The 25,254-nt window shown below is 45.7% G+C and overlaps 1 protein-coding gene across 1 annotated transcript in view; it reads left to right on the forward strand.

Moving 5' to 3' along the window:
• GLMN (glomulin, FKBP associated protein) overlaps nt 1–25,254 on the forward strand; it is a gene marked incomplete in the record, with an annotated part of 30,119 nt that overhangs the window by 945 nt on the left and 3,920 nt on the right. Inside the window, 12 exon segments of the mRNA XM_056523150.1 lie at nt 4,776–5,022; nt 7,472–7,574; nt 10,019–10,209; nt 10,395–10,448; nt 13,565–13,595; nt 13,669–13,758; nt 15,727–15,768; nt 15,873–15,946; nt 16,679–16,763; nt 17,322–17,431; nt 22,354–22,411; nt 24,042–24,165. Of these exon segments, the coding sequence (XP_056379125.1) occupies nt 4,776–5,022; nt 7,472–7,574; nt 10,019–10,209; nt 10,395–10,448; nt 13,565–13,595; nt 13,669–13,758; nt 15,727–15,768; nt 15,873–15,946; nt 16,679–16,763; nt 17,322–17,431; nt 22,354–22,411; nt 24,042–24,165 (1,209 nt within the window).

Raw genomic sequence — 25,254 nt, forward strand, 5'->3', positions numbered from 1 at the left:
CGTCCCGCCACGGTAAGGTGACCTCATTTGGGACGGACCCTACACTATGAATATGCCTCTGTGTGAATAGATCAGCAGTCATTGCAGGATCTGAAACATCCAAGACACCTTATATACACCTGATAGAGGTGGGTGGGGTGCAAGAGCCAACATGGAGATAGCCACTCCCCCGTATGTGTAATACAGACAAAGGATAAGTTGGCCAGCACTATTGATTCCAAACTATTATATGGACCTGGCTTACAGGTGCAGGCTGCTGGGCTAAATATATAGCATTCAGCTCAGCAGCTTGCACCTGTAAGCCAGGTCCATATAATAGTTTGGAATCATTAGTGCTGGCCAACTTATCCTTTGTTTATATATATATATATATATATATATATATATATATATATAATCGATTTTTGCATCAATTACTAATAATCTGATTGATTTGTCTATAATTGTGACTTAGAAAACAAACACAATGCAACTAAACTAATAACACGCAGTCAGCTGTGCTGTTCATTTATGATATGTAGCACATTAAGTAAACATCCACAGTGCAGGGAAAAAGGTAAGTGAACCCATTGGAATTCCCATTTCTGCATTAATGGGGTACTGCAATGGTGCTGTAATGGTGCTCCAGCGTTCTGAACATTTTATTCAGAGCGTTCATAGCTGGAGGCCGTGATTGTGACGTCACAGCCACGCCCCCTTGTGACGTCACAGCCACGCCCCTACATTCTTGTCGGTAGACACGCCCCCTTCCCATGCACATGAATGGAGGGGGCGTGATTCCTGCGATCTCTGCCGCAGAAACCCGGTATTTGTTTAGAATGCCGGGTGCTGTGGCAGATCGCGGGGAGGCCCCAGGCAGCGGGACCCCCGCGATCAGACATCTTGGAGATAAGATGTTTATCGGTGGGTACCCCTTTAATTACTAAAGAAAATGTTATCTGATTTGTTCTCTAAGTCACATTTTATAGACCAACTCAATGGAACTAAACTGATAACACACAGACAGCTGTACTGTTCATATATGATATGTAAACATCCACAGTGCAGGGAAAAAGGTAAGTGTATTGGAATTCACACTTCTGCATTAATTACTAAAGGAAATTTGACCTGATTGTTCTCGAAGTCACATTTTATAGGCAAACTCAATGGAACTAAACTAATAACACACAGACAGCTGTACTGTTCATATATTATTTTTATTTTATTGATTTATTTTTAAATATTTTATTGAATTTCAAGACTGATAACAAAGATATACAGAAAGTCTCGGCCCTAAACAAAGGACCCACAGTTTGTAACAAACATAAGCATTTTTTTTTTTTTCAATATAGACACTGATGATATATTGTGCAAGAGCGCAATGTCCGTCATACAGCAAAAACTTAAAGGGGTATTCCAGGAAAAAAACTTTATTTTTTATATCAACTGGCTCCAGAAAGTTAAACAGATTTGTAAATTACATCTATTAAAAAATCTTAATCCTTCCAATAATTATCAGCTGCTGAAGTTGAGTTGTTCTTTTCTGTCTGGCAACAGTGCTCTCTGCTGACATCTCTGCTTGTCTCGAGAACCGCACAGAGTAGAAGAGGTTTGCTATGGGGATTTGCTTTACTCTGGACAGTTCCCGAGACACGTGTCATCAGAGAGCACTTAGACAGAAAAGAACAACTCAACTTCAGCAGCTCATAAGTACTGAAAGGATAAAGATTTTTTTATAGCAGTAAATTACAAATCTGTTTAACTTTCTGGAGCCAGTTGATATATAAAAAGTTTTTTCCTGGATAACCCCTTTAAGGAAAACATAACTTCTAATTGGAGAACATCTGCTGCTTACAATCAGGTCCTAAGTAAGATACATATTGAAAGGGGTACTCCGCCCCAGGACTTCTTATCCCCTATCCAAAGGATAGGAGATAAGATGTCAGATTGCGGGGGTCCCGCTGGTGACCCCCGGGATCTCGGCTGCAGCACCCCGCTATCATTACAGCACAGAGCAAACTCTCTCTGTGCGTAATGACCGGCGATACAGGGGCCGAAGCATCCTGATGTCACGGCTCCGCCCCCTCAATACAAGTCTATGGGAGGGGGTGATGCGACTGTCACGCCCCTTCCCATAGACTTGCATTAAGGGGACGGGCTGTGACGTCACGAGGGGCGGACATCGGAGAGCAACAGAACTGGTAGGATTGTGATGGGGGACCGTGGTCCTCTTCCCTATGACTTTGTGAGAGTTTAAGACACCATTTTCCAACCAGGGTGCCTCCAGCTGTTGCAAATCTACAACTTCCAGCTTGCCCTGTCCAGGCATGCTAGGATTTGTAGTTTTGCAACAGCTGGAGGCACCCTGGTTGGGAAACACTGCCTTGAACCCTGACAGAACACATTTTTTTTAGTAGTCAACACTAAAACCTATTATATAAATGACACTGCTCAAAAAAATAAAGATGACACTGCGATAACACATCCTGGATCTGAATGAACTAATCGTATGAAATCCTTTCCTCTTTACATAGTTGAATGCGCTGACAACAAAATCACACAAAAATTATCAATGGAAATCATCAACCCCTGGAGGTCTGGATATGGAGTCACCCTCAAAATCACAGTGGAAAACCCCACTACAGGCTGATCCAACTTTATGTAATGTCCTTAATACAAGTCCCAATGAGGCTCAGTAGTGTGTGTGGCCTCCACGTGCGCGTATGACCTCCCCGCCTGGGCATGCTCCTGATGAGGTGGAGGATGGTCTCCTGAGGGATGTCCTCCCAGACCCGGACTAAAGCATCCGCCAACTCCTGGACAGTCTGTGGTGGATGGAGCGAGACGTCCCAGATGTGCTCAATCGGATTCAGGGGAACGGGCGGCCAGTCCATAGCATCAATGCCTTCCTCCTGTAGGAACTGCTGACACACTCCAGCCACATGAGGTCTAGCATTGTCTTGTATTAGGAGGAACCCAGGGCCAACCGCACCAGCATATGGTCTCACAAGGGGTCTGAGGATCTCATCTCGGTACCTAATGGCAGTCAGGCTACCTCTGGCAAGTATATGGAGGGCTGTGCGGCTGTTACGCCTAGCGCTCCGGGTCCCCGCTCCTCCCCGGAGCGCTTACGGCGTCTCTCTCTCCGCAGCGCCCCGGTCGGTCCCGCTGACCGGGAGCGCTGCACTGTCATGGCCGTCGGGGATGCGATTCGCACAGCGGGACGCGCCCGCTCGCGAATCGCATCCCAGGTCACTTACCCGTCCCGGTCCCCTGCTGTCATGTGCTGGCGCGCGCGGCTCCGCTCTCTAGGGCGCGCGCGCGCCAGCTCCCTGAGACTTAAAGGGCCTGGCCCAATTAGCTTAATTGGCTTCCACCTGCTCCCAGACTATATCTGTTCTCTGTCCCTGCACTTCCCTGCCGGATCTTGTTGCCTTAGAGCCTAGTGAAAGCGTTACTGTGTTTATCCATACCGTGTACTTGACCTCCTGCTTGCCTTATTGACTACGATTCTTGCTGCCTGCCCCGACCTTCTGCTACGTCCGACCTTGCTTCTGTCTACTCCCTTGTACCGCGCCTATCTTCAGCAGTCAGAGAGGTTGAGCCGTTGCTAGTGGATACGACCTGGTCACTACCGCCGCAGCAAGACCATCCCGCTTTGCGGCGGGCTCTGGTGAACACCAGTAGTGACTTAGAACCGGTCCACTAGCACGGTCCACGCCAATCCCTCTCTGGCACAGAGGATCCACCTCCTACCAGCCGGCATCGTGACAGCGGCCCCCCCAAAGAAATGCCACCCCACACCATTACTGACCCACCGCCAAACCGGTCATGCTGCAGGATGTTGCAGGCAGCAGAACGTTCTCCACGGCGTCTCCAGACTCTGTCACATGTGCTCAGTGTGAACCTGCTTTCATCTGTGAAGAGCACAGGGCGCCAGTGGTGAATTTGCCAATCTTGGTGTTCTCTGGCAAATGCCAAAATGTCCTGCACAGTGTTGGGCTGTAAGCACAACCCCCACCTGTGGACGTCGGGCCCTCATACCACCCTCATGGAGTCTGTTTCTGACCGTTTGAGTGGACATATGCATATTTGTGGCCTGCTGGAGGTAATTTTGCAGGGCTCTGACAGTGCTCCTCCTGCTCCTTCTTGCACATAGGAGGTAGCGGTCCTGCTGCTGGGTTGTTGCCCTCCTACGGCCTCCTCCACGTCTCCTGATGTACTGGTCTGTCTCCTGGTAGCGCCTCCGTGCTCTGGACACTACGCTGACAGACACAGTAAACCTTCTTGCCACAGCTCGCATTGATGTGCCATCCTGGATGAGCTGCACTACCTGAGCCACTTGTGTTGGTTGTAGACTCCGTCTCATGCTACCACTAGAGTGAAAGCACTGCCGGCATTCAAAAGTGACCAAAACATCAGCAAGGAAGCATAGGAACTGAGAAGTGGTCTGTGGTCACCACCTGCAGAACCACTCCTTTATTGGGGGTGTCTTGCTAATTGCCTATAATTTCCACCTGTTGTCTGTTCCATGTGAAATTGATTGTCAATCAGTGTTCTTCCTGAGTGGACAGTGGGATCTCACACAAGTGTCAGTGACTTGGAGTTACATTGTGTTGTGTAAGTGTTACCTTTATTATTTTGAGCAGTGTATTTATATTTTTTCCCTGCTCTGTGGATGTTTGCTCAGTTTGCTTGATAAAAGAGGGAGCTGTGGGCCTTACACCGCCCCATGCACAGGAGTCTCGTGATTCTGTCTTATTGGAAAGTTTAATATGCTTATTTTTTTTTTTTAGTCCTTATGAAACACGGAAACAAGAAATCCTACTCTGTGGGTTTGTCTCTGTCCACCCTCCATTCCCGACTCTCGTCTCTGCCGGTGCCGTACACCACGGAGCAGATGCTGGAGGATCGCCATTGGCTGTGCCGCTGCTGTCTGGCTTTGGTCCAGTTTGCTCGGCCTTTCGTTGATCTTGTCTCTCAGAGCGCGGACATTTCTAAGGATCCGGATACACAGGAGATGCGGAAGGAGCTGCTGACGTTGTGAGTGGAGGTTCAGTGTGTAACAGAATGAAGTAAACAGACAATATGGCCGCCCTTTAGTTTTGCTGCAATGACGTCTTTGAAGATTCAGACCCTGAGCCCCCTAGTGCGCACACCGTCCCCCTCCACGTCCCAGTGCACGCTGTATGAGAAATTTCATGATATGATAAACATTCTTTTCCAACATAACGTCCTGTTGATTTTCATACTTTATGCCAACATTTTGCTTCAAAATTGGGACACGTTGCTACATTTTAACCCACACCCCTTCCTGATAGGCCACACCCTTCCAGTGATGTTGCACATATTATGTGCTAAGCCACACCCTTCCAGTGATGTCACACCTCATATCTACTCAACCACACCCTACCAGTGATGTCATCTCCTTGTTTGCTAAGCCACACTCTTCTATTGACATCACACATCCTTTTTGCAAGGCCACATGCTACCAGTGATCTCCCGCCTCCTTCCTGATAATTCACCCCCTCTAATGATGTCACTTTTCTTCCTGCTAAGCCACAGCCTTTCCAGTGATGTCATGTCTCATTCTTGCCAAGCCACACCCTTCCAGTGATATCAGACCTGCTATCTGCTCAATCACACCCTACCAGTGATGTCACACCTCTTTCCTGATAAGCCACCCCCCCTAATGATGTCATGTTTTCTTCCTGCTAAGCCACATCCTTCCAGTGATGTCACACATCCTTTCTACTAAGCCACACCCTTCCAGTGATATCAGACCTGCTATCTGCTCAATCACACCCTACCAGTGATGTCACACCTCTTTCCTGATAAGCCACCCCCCCTAATGATGTCATGTTTTCTTCCTGCTAAGCCACATCCTTCCAGTGATGTCACACATCCTTTCTACTAAGCCACACCCTTTCAGTGATGTCATATCTGATTCTTGCCAAGCCACACCCTTTCAGTGACGTTATATCTCATTTTTCCTAAGCCACACCCTTCCGGTGATGTCACTGAAGGGGAATGGTTAAGCAAGAAGGGTGTGGCTTATCAGAAAGGAGGTGTGATGTCACTGAAAGGGTTGGGCTTAGCTAGAAAAGGTTGTGACATTACACCTCCTTTCTGCTAAGCCACGCCCTTCCCTCCTTTCTGCTAAGCCACGCCCTTCCCTCCTTTCTGCTAAGCCACGCCCTTCCCTCCTTTCTGCTAAGCCACGCCCTTCCTCCTTTCTGCTAAGCCACGCCCTTCCTCCTTTCTGCTAAGCCACGCCCTTCCTCCTTTCTGCTAAGCCACGCCCTTCCCTCCTTTCTGCTAAGCCACGCCCTTACCTCCTTTCTGCTAAGCCACGCCCTTCCCTCCTTTCTGCTAAGCCACGCCCTTCCTCCTTTCTGCTAAGCCACGCCCTTCCCTCCTTTCTGCTAAGCCACGCCCTTCCCTCCTTTCTGCTAAGCCACGCCCTTCCCTCCTTTCTGCTAAGCCACGCCCTTCCCTCCTTTCTGCTAAGCCACGCCCTTCCCTCCTTTCTGCTAAGCCACGCCCTTCCCTCCTTTCTGCTAAGCCACGCCCTTCCCTCCTTTCTGCTAAGCCACGCCCTTCCCGCCTTTCTGCTAAGCCACGCCCTTCCCGCCTTTCTGCTAAGCCACGCCCTTCCCTCCTTTCTGCTAAGCCACGCCCTTCCCTCCTTTCTGCCAAGCCACCCCCTTCCCTCCTTTCTGCCAAGCCACCCCCTTCCCTCCTTTCTGCCAAGCCACCCCCTTCCCTCCTTTCTGCCAAGCCACGCCCTTCCCTCCTTTCTGCCAAGCCACGCCCATCCCTCCTTTCTGCTAAGCCACGCCCTTCCTTCCTTTCTGCTAAGCCACGCCCTTCCCTCCTTTCTGCCAAGCCACCCCCTTCCCTCCTTTCTGCCAAGCCACCCCCTTCCCTCCTTTCTGCCAAGCCACGCCCTTCCCTCCTTTCTGCCAAGCCACGCCCATCCCTCCTTTCTGCAAAGCCACGCCCTTCCTTCCTTTCTGCTAAGCCACGCCCTTCCCTCCTTTCTGCCAAGCCACCCCCTTCCCTCCTTTCTGCCAAGCCACGCCCTTCCCTCCTTTCTGCCAAGCCACGCCCATCCCTCCTTTCTGCTAAGCCACGCCCTTCCTTCCTTTCTGCTAAGCCACGCCCTTCCCTCCTTTCTGCCAAGCCACCCCCTTCCCTCCTTTCTGCCAAGCCACCCCCTTCCCTCCTTTCTGCCAAGCCACGCCCTTCCCTCCTTTCTGCCAAGCCACGCCCATCCCTCCTTTCTGCAAAGCCACGCCCTTCCTTCCTTTCTGCTAAGCCACGCCCTTCCCTCCTTTCTGCCAAGCCACCCCCTTCCCTCCTTTCTGCCAAGCCACGCCCTTCCTCCTTCTATGCCCCTGTTGTCCAGTGAGGTGCAGAAGCCTCATAAAACACACAATAAATCTGGTGCCCGTTCCTTTATTACTTATTGTGTTTGTTCTTTTCTCAGTTGTTTTAGTTGTTTGCGGTTCCCTCTGCTCCAGGCACAACTACAATCATTCCCGGAGGATGAGGGTGATAATCCTTTCCATGTATTCGCGAAGGAGATTATGGTAAGTAGTAGATACTTAGGGGTTTGGTGTTTTTTCTTTTATTGAATAGTTTTTATATATTTATTAGGATAAGACCAGCGAATGTTTCGCTTCTTATTTCATGGATTTTATCTTTCGCTTTCATGGTAATATTTTTGCGCCGCGGTTTATTAGATGAAGGATTTTCTGCCGCTGTGATCAGACAATGCTGAGCAGTGAACGGCGGATCCTCCGCTTTGATCTTTCTGTATCTTGTTTCCTTGGTAATCGCGATACTTGAAGTAAATGATCCGCAGAACTGGAAAGTCGTGAGTTAAACTTCGTAAAGCTGCGTGACGTCCGTCTACTGAGATCCGGAGCAGAGAAAGAAGCAACAAAAACAGAACAAAGACTAAAAGGCGTCGAGTGTTTTTCCATCAGATACAGAATCGATTATTTATACATAAGACGTCCGCGCTCTCCTGTGTCTGCAGGAAATTCATTGTTAAATACGCCCTAAATTTGTTCCTAAATTTTACAAAAGACATTTAGATACATTTAAGCCTTGGTTTTTGGTACAGAGTTCCAAACCTCCTGCTCCCTGCAGTCATTGCAGTAAAGGGGTTATCAAGCATCATGATAGTAAGTTATTCTAAGACACATGCACAATACTTACCAGGTATGATATGGTCGCCTCCGCAACTGTCCTGCCCACCTTGCTGCAGCATTTAGTCACACCTGTCCTGCCCACCTCGCTGCAGCATTTAGTCACACCTGTCCTGCCGACCTCGCTGCAGCATTTATTCACACCTGTCCTGACCACCTCACTGCAGCATTTCTTCACACCTGTCCTGCCCACCTCGCTGCAGCATTTCTTCACACCTGTCCTGCCCACCTCGCTGCAGCATTTAGTCACACCTGTCCTGCCGACCTTGCTGCAGCATTTATTTACACCTGTCCTGCCCACCTCACTGCAGCATTTCTTCACACCTGTCCTGCCCACCTCGCTGCAGCATTTCTTCACACCTGTCCTGCCCACCTCGCTGCAGCATTTATTCACACCTGTCCTGCCCACCTCGCTGCAGCATTTATTCACACTTGTCCTGCCCACCTCGCTGCAACATTTATTCACACCTGTCCTGCCCACCTCGCTGCAGCATTTAGTCACACCTGTCCTGCCCACCTCGCTGCAGCATTTAGTCACACCTGTCCTGCCCACCTCGCTGCAGCATTTAGTCACACCTGTCCTGCCGACCTCGCTGCAGCATTTAGTCACACCTGTCCTGCCCACCTCGCTGCAGCATTTAGTCACACCTGTCCTGCCCACCTCGCAGCAGCATTTAGTCACACCTGTCCTGCCCACCCCGCTACATCATTTATTCACACCTGTCCTGCCCACCTCGCTGCAGCATTTAGTCACACCTGTCCTGCCGACCTCGCTGCAGCATTTAGTCACACCTGTCCTGCCCACCTCGCTGCAGCATTTATTCACACCTGTCCTGCCCACCTCGCTGCAGCATTTATTCACACCTGTCCTGCCTACCTCGCTGCAGCATTTATTCACACCTGTCCTGCCCACCTCGCTGCAGCATTTATTCACACCTGTCCTGCCCACCTCGCTGCAGCATTTATTGACACCTGTCCTGCCGACCTCGCTGCAGCATTTAGTCACACCTGTCCTGCCCACCTCGCTGCAGCATTTAGTCACACCTGTCCTGCCCACCTCGCTGCAGCATTTAGTCACGCCTGTCCTGCCGACCTCGCTGCAGCATTTATTCACGCCTGTCCTGCCCACCTCGCTGCAGCATTTAGTCACACATGTCCTGCCGACCTCGCTGCAGCATTTAGTCACACCTGTCCTGCCGACCTCGCTGCAGCATTTAGTCACACCTGTCCTGCCCACCTCGCTGCAGCATTTCTTCACACCTGTCCTGCCCACCTCGCTGCAGCATTTATTCACACCTGTCTTGCCCACCTCGCTGCAGCATTTATTCACACCTATCCTGCACACGTTGCTGCAGCATTACTAGATGCATGTCCCACCCGCCTTGCTGCAGCATTTCTTCATGCCTGTCCTGCCCACCCTGCTGCAGCATTTCTTCATGCCTGTCCTGCCCACCCTGCTGCAGCATTTCTTCATGCCTGTCCTGCTCGTCTTGCTGCAGCTTATCTCCCCCATATCTGCTGTTGGGGTCAGATGGGCACACCACTGACATTCATCCCGCCATAATCCGTGTGGTCCTGTGTGTACGGCCCTTTAACATTTTCAGGGTCTGTAATAATCCTATTTCCATCCAGGACTCCGCATTATCTGCCCTTTTGGAAACAATTAAAAACCCCAAAAATCGACGGTTCTGTCCAGTTTAGTGATAAGAAAAACTTTCCAAGATTTCACTTTTCTTGTCCATGAATGGAAATAAACTTGTTCTGGAAGCTGAGGGTTTGTGACAATGTATCGGTGTGAGAGACGTTTATTTCATTTCCAGGGTTTCCTTGTATCCTTGGGGGAGTCGCTACCCAGGACGTTCGTGCAGCGCGTTCACTCCGCGCAGACTACAGAGGCGGACGGATCTGACCTCGAGAAGGAAACCACCCACACGGCAGAGTCTCTGGCCGCACTCACCTACCTCCTGTTCGTTCACCACATTGGGATGGACAGCTTCCCTTTTGTGTTTGGGTGAGAAAAACATATCCCGAATGTGCTGTATGCGATTAGAACATAGGTGGCGCCACCTTGATCCATGGCTGTGCCTAGTATTGTATTTCTTCCATAGAAAGGATGGGGGATGTGGTCCGATTGTCTCTAATTTAGCTGAATTAAAAAATTATAATTACTCAAATAAGATTATTTTTTTTTCTTAGTCCATCATTTCTGGTGAAGTCTAATATGGAACACGTAGACGTGCTGCTAAAGAGGTAAGAACACGTCTCGGGTAAACCACATTTATTGTTTTTACTTTAATTTTTATTTTAACTTTAAAGGAGTATTCCAGGAAAAAACTTTATATATATATATAATCAACTGGCTCCAGAAAGTTAAACAGATTTTTAAATTACTTCTATTAAAAAATCTTACTCCTTCCAATAATTATCAGCTGCTGAAGTTGAGTTGTTCTTTTCTGTCTGGCAACAGTGCTCTCTGCTGACATCTCTGCTTGTCTCGGGAACTGCGCAGAGTAGAAGAGGTTTGCTATGTGGATTTGCTTCTACTCTGGACAGTTCCCGAGACAGGTGTCATCAGAGAGCAATTAGACAGAAAAGAACAACTCAACTTCAGCAGCTCATAAGTACTGAAAGGATTAAGATTTTTTAATAGACGTAATTTACAAATCTGTTTAACTCTCTGGAGCCAGTTGAAAAAACTTTATATATATATATATATATATATATATATATATATATATATATATATATATATTCAAAAAAAAGTTTTTTCCTGGATAACCCCTTTAATTTTTTTTTTTTTTATATATTTATTTTTTATTAGTATGTTCCTTAGAAAAAGATGAAAGGCTGCACTCACCACGAAGAGTGCAGCCTTTCATCTTTTTCTAAAGAACCTTTTATGACTGTGGACTTTTTGGCATTGCACCCCCACCACACCAGCGTACAACCAAATAGGATTTATAGTCAGTAGTGCCAGAACCTCTCTCTTTTTTGTGACTTTTTATTAGTATTTATCACATATACAAAAAAAAAAACTTGCCTAAGAGAGAAAAGGGAATGAATCAATCTATTTATTTAATAAAAAGTTGTATATACTGTGGCATACTACTAAAAAGTGAAAAAAAAAAAAAAAAAAAATATATATATATATATATATATATACACACACACACACACATACAGTTATGGCCGTAAATGTTGGCACCCCTGACATTTTAAGAAAATGAAGTATTTCTCACAGGAAAGGATTGCAGTAACACAGGTTTTGCTATACACACGTTTATTCCCTTTGTGTGTATTGGAACTAAACCAAAAAAGGAGGAAAGAAAGCAAATTGGACATAATGTCACCAAACTCCAAAAATGGTCTGGACACAATTATTGGCACCCTTAACTTAATATTTGGTTGCACACCCTTTGGAAAAAATAAGTGAAAGCATCAATAAGCTTCTTACACCTCTCAGCCGGAATGTTGGACCACTCTTCCTATAACCATCAATAAGCTTCTTACACCTCTCAGCCGGAATGTTGGACCACTCTTCCTATAACCATCAATAAGCTTCTTACACCTCTCAGCCGGAATGTTGGACCACTCTTCCTATAACCATCAATAAGCTTCTTACACCTCTCAGCCGGTATGTTGGACCACTCTTCCTTTACAATCTGCTCCCGGTCTCTTATTGGAAGGCGTCTTTTCCCAACAGTAATTATAAGATCTCTCCACAGGTGATCAATGGAATTTAGATCTGGACTCATTGCTGACACTTCAGAACTCTCCAGCGCTTTGTTGTCATCCATTTCTGGGGGATTTTTGACATATGTTTGGGGTCATTGTCCTCCTGGAAGACCCAAGATCTCAGACACAAACCCAGCTTTCTGACACTGGGCTGTACAGTGCGACCCAAAATCCATTGGTAATCCTCAGATTTCATGATGTCTTGTACACATTCAAGGCCCCCAGTGCCAGAGGCAGAAAACAACCCAAAACATCACTGACCTCCCCCATATGTCACTGTAGGTACTGTGTTGTTTTCTTTGTAGGCCTCATTCCGTTTTCGGTAAATAGTAGAATGATGGGCTTTACCAAAAAGCTCTATCTTGGCCTCATCTGTCCACAAGATGTTTTCCCAGAAGGATTTTGGTTACTCAAGTTCATTTTGGTAAAATGTAGTCTTGCTTTTTTCTGTGTCAGCAGTGGGGTCCTCCTGGGTCTCCTCCATAGTGGGGTCCTCCTGGGTCTCCTCCATAGTGGGGTCCTCCTGGGTCTCCTCCATAGTGGGGTCCTCCTGGGTCTCCTCCATAGTGGGGTCCTCCTGGGTCTCCTCCATAGTGGGGTCCTCCTGGGTCTCCTCCATAGTGGGGTCCTCCTGGGTCTCCTCCATAGTGGGGTCCTCCTGGGTCTCCTCCATAGTGGGGTCCTCCTGGGTCTCCTCCATAGAGTTTCATTTCATTTAAATGTTGACGGATAGTTTGCACTGACACTGATTCTCCCTGAACCTGCAGGACAGCTTGAATATCTTTGGAACTTGTTTGGGGCTGCTTATCCACCATCCGGACTATCCTGCGTTGACACCATTCATCAATTTTTCTCTTCCGTCCATGCCCAGGGAGATTATCTACAGCGCCATGGGTTGCAAACTTCTTGATAATGTTGCGCACTGTGGACAAAGACAAATCTAGATCTCTGGAGATGGACTTGTAACCTTGAGATTGTTGATATTTTCCCACAATTTTGGTTCCCAAGTCCTCAGACAGTTCTCTTCTCCTCTTTCTGTTGTCCATGCTTAGTGTGGCACACACAGACACACAATGCAAAGACTAAGTGAACTTCTCTCCTTTTTATCTGCTTTCAGGTGTGATTTTTCTATTGTCCACACCTGTTACTTGCCCCAGGTGAGTATAAAGAAGCATCACATGCTTGAAACAATCTTTATTTTTCCACAATTTTGAAAGGGGCCAATAATTTTGTCCAGACCATTTTTGGAGTTTGGTGACATTATGTCCAATTTGCTTTTTTTCCTCCTTTTTTGGTTTAGTTCCAATACGCACAAAGGGAATAAACATGTGTATAGCAAAACATGTGTTACTGCAATCCTTTTCTTTGAGAAATACTTCATTTTCTTGACATTTTTCAGGGGTGCCAACATTTACGGCCATGACTGTGTATATATATATATATATATATATATATATTAAAATGGTGTATTAACCAATGGTTTAAATAAAATAAAAAATAAAAATAAGGGTTATAGCTTAGAATTTGACAATGAAAATAATGAAGAAATCTGTTTGGCAATAAGGGACTTAAGAAAGAATGTTTCCACAATATAACGTTAATTTTGCTTTTTATTTTCCTCCTGTTTTCAGAACTGAAGAGTCAATGTTGTCCAAAGGGCTGGTGAGTGAAACGCGTAGGAGCATCGACCGATTCACAATCACAGGGGAGCTGAAGATTTTATTTTTGATTTCAGGATTTGCTGGAACATACTTTACTAAGAGCGGATGATGGGAGTCTTCCTGAGGATGTATTAGATGTCACTGCGGTCAACCAAGTGTTAAAGGTGAGTGAACTCTCAGGAGAAATTTAAAGGGGTAGTCCGGCGGAAAAAAAACAAGCGTGAATGGTGTCAAAAAGTATAATAAAGCAAATGACTCATATAATGTTATTAGTGCACAGATCTGTCTCCCTTGTAAGCTGTGACATTTTGTCACAGGCTCTGAATGTAGAGAGCACAGAACAAGATCAGTGATGTGAAGGGGAGCTGTTATTACTGCTCATTAGATTTATGACTCATTAGATAAGGCAGCAGGAAACTGTTCTCAGTCACAGTAGTTTACAGTAGAACAGGCTTCCTTTTACCTGATCTAATAAATCATAAGCTAATAATCAGTAATACTAGGTCCCCCCTTCACATCACTGGTCTCGTCTCATGCTGACAAGAGAGGAAACTCTGCATTCAGAGCCTGAGATGTAACGTCACAGCTTACAATGGAAACAGCACCTCTGATACGGAAGATCTCTGCACTATAGCTATTAACATTATACAGTGACCCCCCGACCTACGATGGCCCCGACATATGATCAAATCGACATACAATGCTTTTTTATGTCGGGGCCATCGCATTAAGTGCTATCCAGCAGCGCAAAATGCTTAAGCTGCTGCCGGATAGCAGCTTAATGTCCCCCATGTGGTGCGGTAAGTATTACTTACCCCTCCACGATGCTCCGGGGTGCCCTCCAGGTTCAGCGCCGGTCCTCCGGTCTCTTCTCGGCCCTCTCCGGTGACGTCACTACGCAGCGGCGTAATGACGTCGATACGCAGGCCCAGTAAGGCCTTGCGGAAGAAAGCAGAGGACCGGAGAAGACAGCGGAGGACCGGAGAAGACAGCGGAGGACCGGAGAAGACAGCGGAGGACCGGAGAAGACAGCGGAGGACCGGAGAAGACAGCGGAGGACCGGAGAAGACAGCGGAGGACCGGGGAAGACAGCGGAGGACCGGGGAAGACAGCGGAGGACCGGAGAAGACAGCGGAGGACCGGAGATGACAGCTTGTACGCACTGTGCGCTGCTTTCACTCTGCTCCATCTCATTCTGCACAGTCCCGTTTTCTGTATGGATCAGATGATTTTCAGGAGGACCTGTCCACTTTTTGCCTCCAATTTAGCAAATACTTGTTTTCTCTCTTTAGTTCTTTTAATCTTTTCAAGCTTTTTTTAGTGTGTCATGCCTCTGTTATTCCTCCTGGAAATATATAAAACAGAAAGTTTTCCCTTGTCTATAATGTGTGTCCCCACGTAGTCACTAATCGTCTTGGGACATGACCGACATGGTGCATTGCAACTCCTAGTTTTCCGAATACATTTCCAGGAATAATAACAGAGGAACCACAGAATTGTATGTGCTCCAGCATTGTAATGTTTTGCATTGGGGAATACTAGTATTTACTAACAGAGAGCCGACAGATCCTTCTTTGACAGTGGATTCTACATTAATAGGCTGATGGTTTTAAAGGGGTACTCCAGCATTTTTCGGGATAGGGGGGGATAAGTGTCTGGTTGAGTGGGGTCTGACAGCGTTCTACAGAACAGGGCCCCGACTCTGCGTGCATGGAGCGGGAAGACACGACTTGTCAAGTGCTGCATTTCCAAACAAACATGTCCCTACGTGTTTCACCCAGATAGTGGCGGCATCATCAGGGGTCAGACTGGAAACAAAATGCCAAGTAGAATTAGCAAATCCGAGTTGTCAAATGATGGAGTTCCCCCTTAATGTTGTGGATTATTGTGCGTGATCAGAATGTTGATTGCTATATTATAGCACAGTTTACTGCAGGGCAGTGTACTCCAACCTTTGGTTCTCCAGCTGTTGCAAATACTACAACTCCATCATGCCCTGACAGCCTTCGGCTGTCAGGGCATGATGGGAGTTGTAGTATTTGCAACAGCTGGAAAGCCACAGGTTGGAGAACACTACTGTCGGGGATTAATCTTGTGCTTTATTAATCTTTGCTTTATCCCCTCCGGTGCAGGATTTGGTGAAGGTGATGACGCTCTGTCCTATTGAACATCTGGTAAGTCTCTGGCTTTGACTCCCGAACGCCCTTACATGACCCCCACGGTAAGACCACAATCTCATCAACTTTATCTGGTGAATTTCTGGCTCTTTTTTTTATAGAGGAAAAAGAGTCTGAAGATGTTACAATTGGTGATCGACAAGTTTTGCGTAGAAGGAAAATACAAGTTATTCAGGTGAGAACACGGAGCGGCAGCCAGGTGAGATCTATACGATCGTCCTGTGTCCTAGTCAGGAGATGGAACTGAAATTTACACAGGACATATAACCTTAATGTCATTCACTCATATATAGATGTCTGGTGTACATTCTGTTATGGATTTCCTATTTCTGTGTACACTGTAGCCAGGAATTCAGCCAACTCTATCTCCATCCCTCTATGTGAGAGGGGTTATAGTCATGAAAGTGTTGTGGGAGGGAGGTAGGGTTGGCTGAATTCCTGGCTAGAGTGACCTGTAATGGACGTCCTGTTCCTGTGTACGCTCTAGCCAGGAATTCAGCCAACTCTATTACCATCTCATTATGCAAGAGGGGTTATGGTCAAGAAAGTGTAGTGAGATAGAGTTGGCTGAATTCCTGGCTAAAGTGTCCTGTAATGGACTTCCTGTTGCTGTGTATACTCTAGCCAGGAATTCAGCCAACTTTGTTTCCGTCCAATTATGTGAGAGGGGTTATGGTCAAGAAAGTGTAGTGGGAGTGAGATAGAGTTGGCTGAATTCCCGGCTAGAGTGTCATGTAATGGACTTCCTCTTCCTGTTCTTATCCACATGCCGAGTCCTGTAAACACATGGAAAATCCTCAGCATTTTCACCATGTCATGGCCAATGCTGCATACGGCTCTGGTCTATAGTAACTCGTTTTCCTTCGTATTTTTTCATCATAATGTGAATTTGCTGCTTTCTGTGCAGATGTCTCCTGAAAATCAGCGGCCATGCAGGGGTGGAGGGCTACATCATACACAACATCAAGAACCAGATAGACTCTGCTCTGAAGGTGAGGGGAACCGGGCTGCAGTATGGGGGGGGAAGAGTATGAGCAGCACCACCATTATCCATGATGAATTATTAAAGAGGCACTCCATGTTTTGTTTTGGGGGGAGGGAGGGGGTTTGCCCATATTGTATACACTCAATCTGTTTTATTCCAGCTCAGCTGCAACCATGTATTTTGGTACTGTAACTGGGTCATGTGATCTCTAGTCTCACCTACAGAAAATCACAGTGCTTATTGTGTTGTTTAATGTGTAATAGGCACAAGGCAGGGTTTCCTAACTAATGTGCCTCCAGCTGTTGCAAACCTACAACTCTCAGCATGCCCGGACAGCCAAAGGCTGTCCGGGCATGCTGAGAGTCTGTAGGTTTGCAACAGCTGGAGGCACACTGGTTACGGAAACACTGGGCTAGAGAAGAAAATCCAGTCTGCCATTACTATAAGTGATATGAATTTTCATGTTTTCCACACACAGCTGCTTGGATAGTTGTTTATATGACTTTACTCAAATAATGAAAAATTTATTTCGTTTTTTTTTGCTTTTTGGTGAAAAATTCATCAGACGAACCCACAAAACCGTTGGTTCCTAGGGACCCGACTGACTCCGCTCCTGCACTCAGCACTTTCACTTTCAGAAGGGGCAGAAACCGATCTCCTCCAGACGTCTGATCGGTGAGAAATGTAACAACTATATGGAATGTTATGAATATTTTTGTATAATCTATAAACAGACAGATATAATGGATAATAATAGATATATCCATGTGTAACTGCAGTGTACACATAGAATGTAATGCAGGAGCCTTGCTGGTTTAAAACCTTATGCAAAGAATCCCCAACATGTTTCGCCACCCTACAGGTGGCTTCTTCAGGGGTAATGGGTCATTACCCCTGAAGACACCACTTGTCGGGGTTTTTTTTATTTATTTATAGTGTCAAATAAAAAGCTGGTATTTTACCTGCCACTAGGCAGAGTTGGTGTCATTTTTTAATCAATTGTTATACACCCCTATACACTAGGGTTACAGTGTTAGTCGTGATTGCAGTTCTTTAGCCCCGTAAATCCTACGGTCAAAAGCGATCACAGAATATGAGTTGTTATACATCCAATCAATCAGCTGTCATGGCAACCATCTCAGATTACAGGGCATAGTATTATTTAACCCCTTAACGACACAGGACATGTAAATGTACGTCCTGGTGCTGTGGTACTTAACGCACCAGAACATGCATTTACGTCCTAAACATGACCGCGAGCATCGGAGCGATGCTCTGGTCATGCGTGGCAGGTGCCGGCTGCTGATAGCAGCCAGGGACCCGCCGGTAATGGCCGACATCCACGATCGCGCGGATGGCCGCCATTAACCCCTCAGATGCCGTGATCAATACAGATCACGGCATCTCCAGCACTACGGTCACTAAAATGGATGATAGGATCACCCGCAGCGCTGCCGCGGTGATCCGATCATCCAGAACGACAGACGGAGGTCCCCTCACCTGCCTCCGCTGCCTGAGAGAGCAGACCAGAGCAGAAGATGACCGATAACACTGATCAGTAGCACTGAACAGTATTAGCAATCGAATGATTGCTATAAATAGTCCCCTATGGAGACTATTAAAGTGTAAAAAATAAAAGTAAAAAAGTGTAAAAAAAAAATTCCTCCCCCAATAAAAATGTAAATTGTTGCTTTTTTCCCCTATTTTACATCCAAAAAAGTGTATAAAAAAATAAATAAATAAATAAAAAAAATGTATAAACATATTTTGGTCTCGCCACATGCATAAATATCCGAACTATTAAAATATAATGTTAATTATCCCGTATGGTGAATGGCGTGAACGTATAAAAAAAAAAAAAAAAAAGTCCAAAATTGCTACTTTTTTATTACATTTTATTCCAAATAAAATTGATAAAAAATGTATTAAAAGTTTTAAATATGCAAATGTAATATAAATTTTTTTTACAGATCACGGCGGAAAAAATGAGCCCTCATTCCGCCGCTTATACGAAAAAATTAAAAAGTTATAGGTCAGCAAAATAGAGGGATTTTAAACGCACTAATTTGGTTAAAAAGTTTGCGATTTTTTTTTAAAGCTGTATAATAATAGAAAAGTATGTAATCATCTGTATCATTTTAATTGTATTGACCACAGAATAAAGAAATCGGGTCTATTTTACCGTAAGGTGTACAGCATGAAAAGGAAACCTTCCAAAATTAGCAAAATTGCGGTTTTCTTATCAATTTCCACACAAATAGTAATTTTTTGGTTGCACCATACATTTTATGGTAAAGTGAGTGATGTCATTACAAAGGACAACTGATCGCGCAAAAAAAAACAAGCCCTCATACTAGTCTGTGGATAAAAACATAAGAGTTATGATTTTTAGAAGGCGAGGAGGAAAAAACGAAAACGTAAAAATAAAATTGTCTGAATCCTTAAGGCCCAAATTGGCTCAGTCCTTAAGGGGTTAAGCGCAATACACTTCAATACATAACTATCACAAATAAATCACATTTTCCTTGTGGGGGGGATGGGGTGATCAAAATAAAAAGAGGAAAATAAAGTTTAACCCTTTAGGTGTTTCACAGGAATAGCAGCAAAGTGAAGGAGAAAATTCAAAATCTTTATTTATTTTTACACTCGGTTGTTCTTGTAAAAATAAAAAAAATGGCTCCACAAGGGGTAAAAGGAGAGAAATCACCCTAAAATTTGTGGATCTAAAGTGTTCTGCGGGTGCACTACATGGCTCAGAAGGGAAGGAGCGACAATGGGATTTTGGAGAGGGAATTTTGGTGGAATGGTTTTTGGGGGGCATGTCACATTTAGGAAGTCCCCTATGGTGCCAGAACAGCAAAAAAAAAAAAAAAAAAAAAAAAAATTTAAAAAAATAGCATACTATTTTGGAAACTACACCCCCCCAAGGATCATAACAAGGGTTGCAGTGAGCCTTAACACCCCACAGGTGTTTGACGACTTTTCGTTAGTCAGATGTGTAAATAAAAATAAAATAATTCTCACTAAAATGCAGTTTTTTTCCCCAAATATAAAATTTTTACAAGGGATAATAGGGGAAAATCCTGCCAAAAATTTGTAACACCATTTCTTCGGAGTATGGAAATACCCCATGTGTGGATGTAATGTGCTCTGCGGGCGCACTACAATGCTCTTTTGGAGAGAGAATTTATTTGGAATGGAAGTCAGGGGCCATGTGCGTTTACAAAGCCCCCCACATGTGAGAACAGTGGACCCCCCCACATGTGACCCCATTTTGTAAACTACACCCCTCACAGAATTTAATAAGGGGTGCAGTGAGCATTTACACCCCACTGACATTTGACAGATCTTTGGTACAGTGGGCTGTGCAAATGAAAATTAAAATTTTTCTTTTCTCACGGACCACTGTTCCAAAAATCACCTGTGGGGCATAAATGCTCACTGTAGCCCTTATTACATTATGTGAAGGGTGTACTTTTCAAAATAGGGTCACATGTGGGGGGGGTCCACTGTTCTGGCACTATGGGGGCTTTGTAAAAACACGTGGCCTTCAAGTCCGGACAAATTTTCTCTCCAAAAGCCCAGTGGGGCTCCTTCTCTTCTAAGCATTGTAGTTCACCCACAGAGCACTTTACATCCACATATGGGGTATTTCCATACTCAGAAGAAATGGGGTTATACATTTTGGGGGGCTTTTTTCCTATTTTCTCTTGTGAAAATGAAAAATTTAGGGTAACAGCAGCATTTAAGTGAAATTTTTTTTTTTTTTTTCATTTTCCCATCCAACTTTAACGAAAATTTGTCAAACACCTGTGGGTTTTTAAGGCTCACTATACCCCTTGTTAAATTCCGTGAGGGGTGTAGTTTTCAAAATGGGGTCACATGTGGGTATTTATTGTTTTGCGTTTGTCAGAACTGCTGTAAAATCAGCCACCCCTGTGCAAATCACCAATTTAGGCCTCAAATGTACATGGTGCGCTCTCACTCCTGAGCCTTGTTGTGCGCCCGCAGAGCATTTTACGCCCACATATGGGGTATTTCCGTACAAAGGAGAAATTGCGTTACAAATTTTGGGGGTCTTTTTTCCTTTTACCGCTTGTGAAAATAAAAAGTATGGGGCAACACCAGCATGTTGGTGTAAAATGTTTAATTTTTTTACACTAACAGGCTGATGTAGCCCCCAACTTTACCTTTTCATAAGGGGTAAAAGGAGAAAAATCCCCCCCAAAATTTGTAACGCAATTGTTCCCGAGTACGGAAATACCCCATATGTGGCCCTAAACCGTTTCCTTGATATACGACATGGCTCCGAAGTGAGAGCGCCATGCGCATTTGAGGCCTAAATTAGGGATTTGCATAGGGGCGGACCCGGATGCAAGCTTTACAATTGCCTACGCTACCAAAAATATTCTACGCCAGTGATTCCCAAACAGGGTGCCTCCAGCTGTTGCTAAACTCCCAGCATGCCTGGACTGTCAATGGCTGTCCGGGCCATGATGGGAGTTGTTGTTGTTGCAATAGCTGGAGACTCCGTTTTGGAAACGCTGCCGTACAATACGTTTTTTATTTTTTATTGAGGGGGAAGCGAGGGACAGCGTACGTATATGTAATGTTTTACCCTTTATTTTGTGTAGTGTTTTTAGGGTATATTCACACAGGTGGGGGTTTCCAGTACAGTGAGTTTCCCGCTAGGAGTTTGAGCTGTGGCAGAAAATTTGCCGCAGCTCAAACTTGAAGCAGGAAACTCACTGTAAACCCGCCCATGTGAATGTACCCTGTACATTCACATGGGGGGGGCAAATCTCCAGCTTTTGCTAAACTACAACTCCTAGAATGCACTGACATGCCGTGCATGCTGGGAGTTGTAGTTTTGCAAAACTGGAGGCACACTAGTCGGAAAACCTTGGTTCTGTTACCTAACTCAGTATTTTCCAACCAGTGTGCCTCAAGCTGTTGCAAAACTACAACTCCCAGCATGTACTGTTCCCCAAAGGGCATGTTGGGAGTGTAGTTATGCAACAGCTGGAGGCACGCAACTATGCCGTTTGCTGTTCATGCATTCTGGGAGTTGTAGTTTTACGAGGTTTGGAAGGCCATAGTTTAGAGACCACTGCACAATGATCTCCAAACTGTGGCCCTCCAGATGTTGCTGTCTTGGCATGCTTGGATTTTGCACCAAAATCCCAGCATGCCAAGACACCAGTTTGCTGCGGTGACACACTGTAACAAACCTCCTCCTCATGTAATCTCCTTACTACTGGGGTTACACACTGTAACAAACCTCCTCCTCATGTAATCTCCTTACTACTGGGGTGACACACTGTAACAAACCCCCTCCTCATGTAATCTCCTTACTACTGGGGTGACGCACTGTAACAAACCTCCTCCTCATATAATCTCCTTACTACTGGGGTGACACACTGTAACAAACCTCCTCCTCATGTAATCTACTTACTACTGGGGTGACACACTGTAACAAACCCCCTCCTCATGTAATCTCCTTACTACTGGGGTGACACACTGTAACAAACCCCCTCCTCATGTAATTAGCTTTCACCTGATGCTCGTACATATCTCTTATTCCTTTCTCTCTCCAGGATTATGGCCTCGCTGAACCTTCTCAGGTACTTGGTTATTAAAGACGATGACAATGAAGTAAGTATCGCGGATGTATCGCGGATGTATCACATGGCTTGGTTACCTGCCTTCCTGCCTCTAATGAAGACGGATCACCAAGGAGCACACCGGCTCAGCTCCACTGCCATGACCCTCGCATATCTGTCTTTATTAGACGCCTGTCACAAGAACAAACAGACGGGTCAGGAACCTGTGTTGTCCTTAGGACTAAATGAGACCGTGTAAAGCAGTGGTCTCTAAACTGCGGCCCTCCAGATGTTGCAAAACTACAACTCCCAGCATGCCCGGACAGCCAACGGCTGTCCGGGCATGCTGGGAATTATAGTTTTGCAACATCTGGAGGGCCTCAGTTTGGAGACCACTGGTGTAAAGGGACAGAATTCCATTATTCCTGTAGCTTGATATCATTTTCATGGTCTGAGCCCGTCTGTTAGGGACATATTCAGACGCAGCAGACTCCTCTGTTTAGTATGTGACACTTCAGGCATATTTTGCCTCATAGATTATTGCTAAAGATGCCTGTATGACAAATATGTATTCTTCCTGACATCCCCTACTCCTCCCTTACATATGCACGCTCTGTTTGGCCAAGCATGCATGTGTTCTCAGTCAGGAGGAAAGAGTAAGCTGCTGCCGGAGCCCTCTGCCCCCATCTTTAAAACTGTTAGACACCTTAGTTTATTTCTGTCTCCAGACTCCTCTGTCCTCCTCCTCCAGACTCCTCTGTCCTCCTCCTCCAGACTCCTCTGTCCTCCTCCAGACTCCTCTGTCCGACTCCTCCAGACTCCTCTGTCCGACTCCTCCAGACTCCTCTGTCCTCCTCCAGACTCCTCTGTCCTCCTCCAGACTCCTCTGTCCTCCTCCAGACTCCTCTGTCCTCCTCCTCATCCAGACTCCTCTGTCCTCCTCCTCCTCCAGACTCCTCTGTCCTCCTCCTCCTCCAGACTCCTCTGTCCTCCTCCTCCAGACTCCTCTGTCCTCCTCCTCCAGACTCCTTTTGTCCTCCTCCTCCAGACTCCTTTTGTCCTCCTCCTCCAGACTCCTCTGTCCTCCTCCTCCAGACTCCTCTGTCCTCCTCCTCCAGACTCCTCTGTCCTCCTCCTCCAGACTCCTTTTGTCCTCCTCCTCCAGACTCCTCTGTCCTCCTCCTCCAGACTCCTCTGTCCTCCTCCTCCAGACTCCTCTGTCCTCCTCCTCCAGACTCCTTTTGTCCTCCTCCTCCAGACTCCTCTGTCCTCCTCCTTCTTCAGGCTCCTCTGTCCTTCTCCTCCTCCAGACTCCTCTGTCCCATGTCCTCCTCCAGACTCCTCTGTCCCATGTCCTCCTCCAGACTCCTCTGTCCCATGTCCTCCTCCAGACTCCTCTGTCCCATGTCCTCCTCCAGACTCCTCTGTCCCATGTCCTCCTCCAGACTCCTCTGTCCCATGTCCTCCTCCAGACTCCTCTGTCCCATGTCCTCCTCCAGACTCCTCTGTCCCATGTCCTCCTCCAGACTCCTCTGTCCCATGTCCTCCTCCAGACTCCTCTGTCCCATGTCCTCCTCCAGACTCCTCTGTCTTCCTTTTCCTCCTCCAGACTCCTCTGTCTTCCTTTTCCTCCAGAGTATTGTTATATTTAGCTTTTGCTTTCCTTTTTTTCTTTTTCGTAGACTGGGGTCTGGTCAGAACTTGCTAAAATTGAGCAGGATTTTCTAAAGCCTCTGCACACAGGACTGAATATGTCCAGAGCCCATTACGAAGCAGAAATGAGAAGCACAAATGAGAAAAAGAAAGGTGAGAAATGAGTCCTCAGTAACAGAAGGAAGTGTGTGGTTCCCAATTCATTTCATTAGTGCAGTGTTTTCAAACCAGGGTGCCTCCAGCTGTAGCAAACTTACAACTCTCAGCATGCATTCTGGGTATGCTGGAAGTTGCAGTTTTGCAACATCTGGAGCTCTCTAGTTGGGAAACACTTGGGGTACATAAATTGGTGGTGCTGTTGCTACAGGATGCAAAGAAAAGTGTAATGTTTACTAACTAGAAGTTCTCTTCCCTTTAGTCCTGCAGCAGCACTAATATATGTGCTGCTGCTGCAGGACGTAAAGGAAAGGTGACTTATTATGTTGTTTATATCGGCATATTCAAAAGACATGCTCCAAATAATACACACCACATTACGATGTAAGTCCTCACCAGTAATACACACCACATTCAGTAACAGAAGGAAGCGTGTGGTGTACACTTAGTGAGTATTAAAATAGCAATTCAGGCATCCCATTAATACACTGCTCAAAAAATAAAGGGAACACTTAATACAATTGCCCTGATTTACTAAGAGTGTCGGGTTATTTTCAGAGTGTTTTTTTTTTTTTTTTCCCCGACTATTTTTTCTCACACGTATATTTATCAATGTTTCGCACATGTCGGGAAAATTCTGTTGCATGATATTAATTTCTGTTGCACGTGGAAAAATAAAGTGTAAAGCAAATAAATAAAGCAAAGTAACTGCACCAGGACGTAACTTTACATTTGTGTCGTTAATGGGTTAACAAACAAAAAGTAAAAAAATAACTAAAAACAATGTAATAAAAATGGAAATGAAAGCGAAGATTAAAAAAAAGAAATTCCAAACAAAGAAAAAAAAATGTCATATAAATAGCTACTACGGTGACAAAGTAACAGGATTTAAAAAAAAAAAAAAAAAACACTTTTTAACAGATTCCCCGCACCTCAAGGCAGTCGGGTTTTAAAGTTCAGTATTTCCCTATTTTTCTGGTGGGTTTTTAAATACAACTGTCGGGTTTTCAGGAAAATGTCAGGAACACGCCCCTAATTATGCAAACCACACCCCTGGTCGGGTTAAAAAAAATACTCTGAGTAATT

The sequence above is a fragment of the Hyla sarda genome, chromosome 6, assembly GCF_029499605.1.
Source record: "Hyla sarda isolate aHylSar1 chromosome 6, aHylSar1.hap1, whole genome shotgun sequence".
Lineage (NCBI taxonomy): Eukaryota > Metazoa > Chordata > Amphibia > Anura > Hylidae > Hyla > Hyla sarda.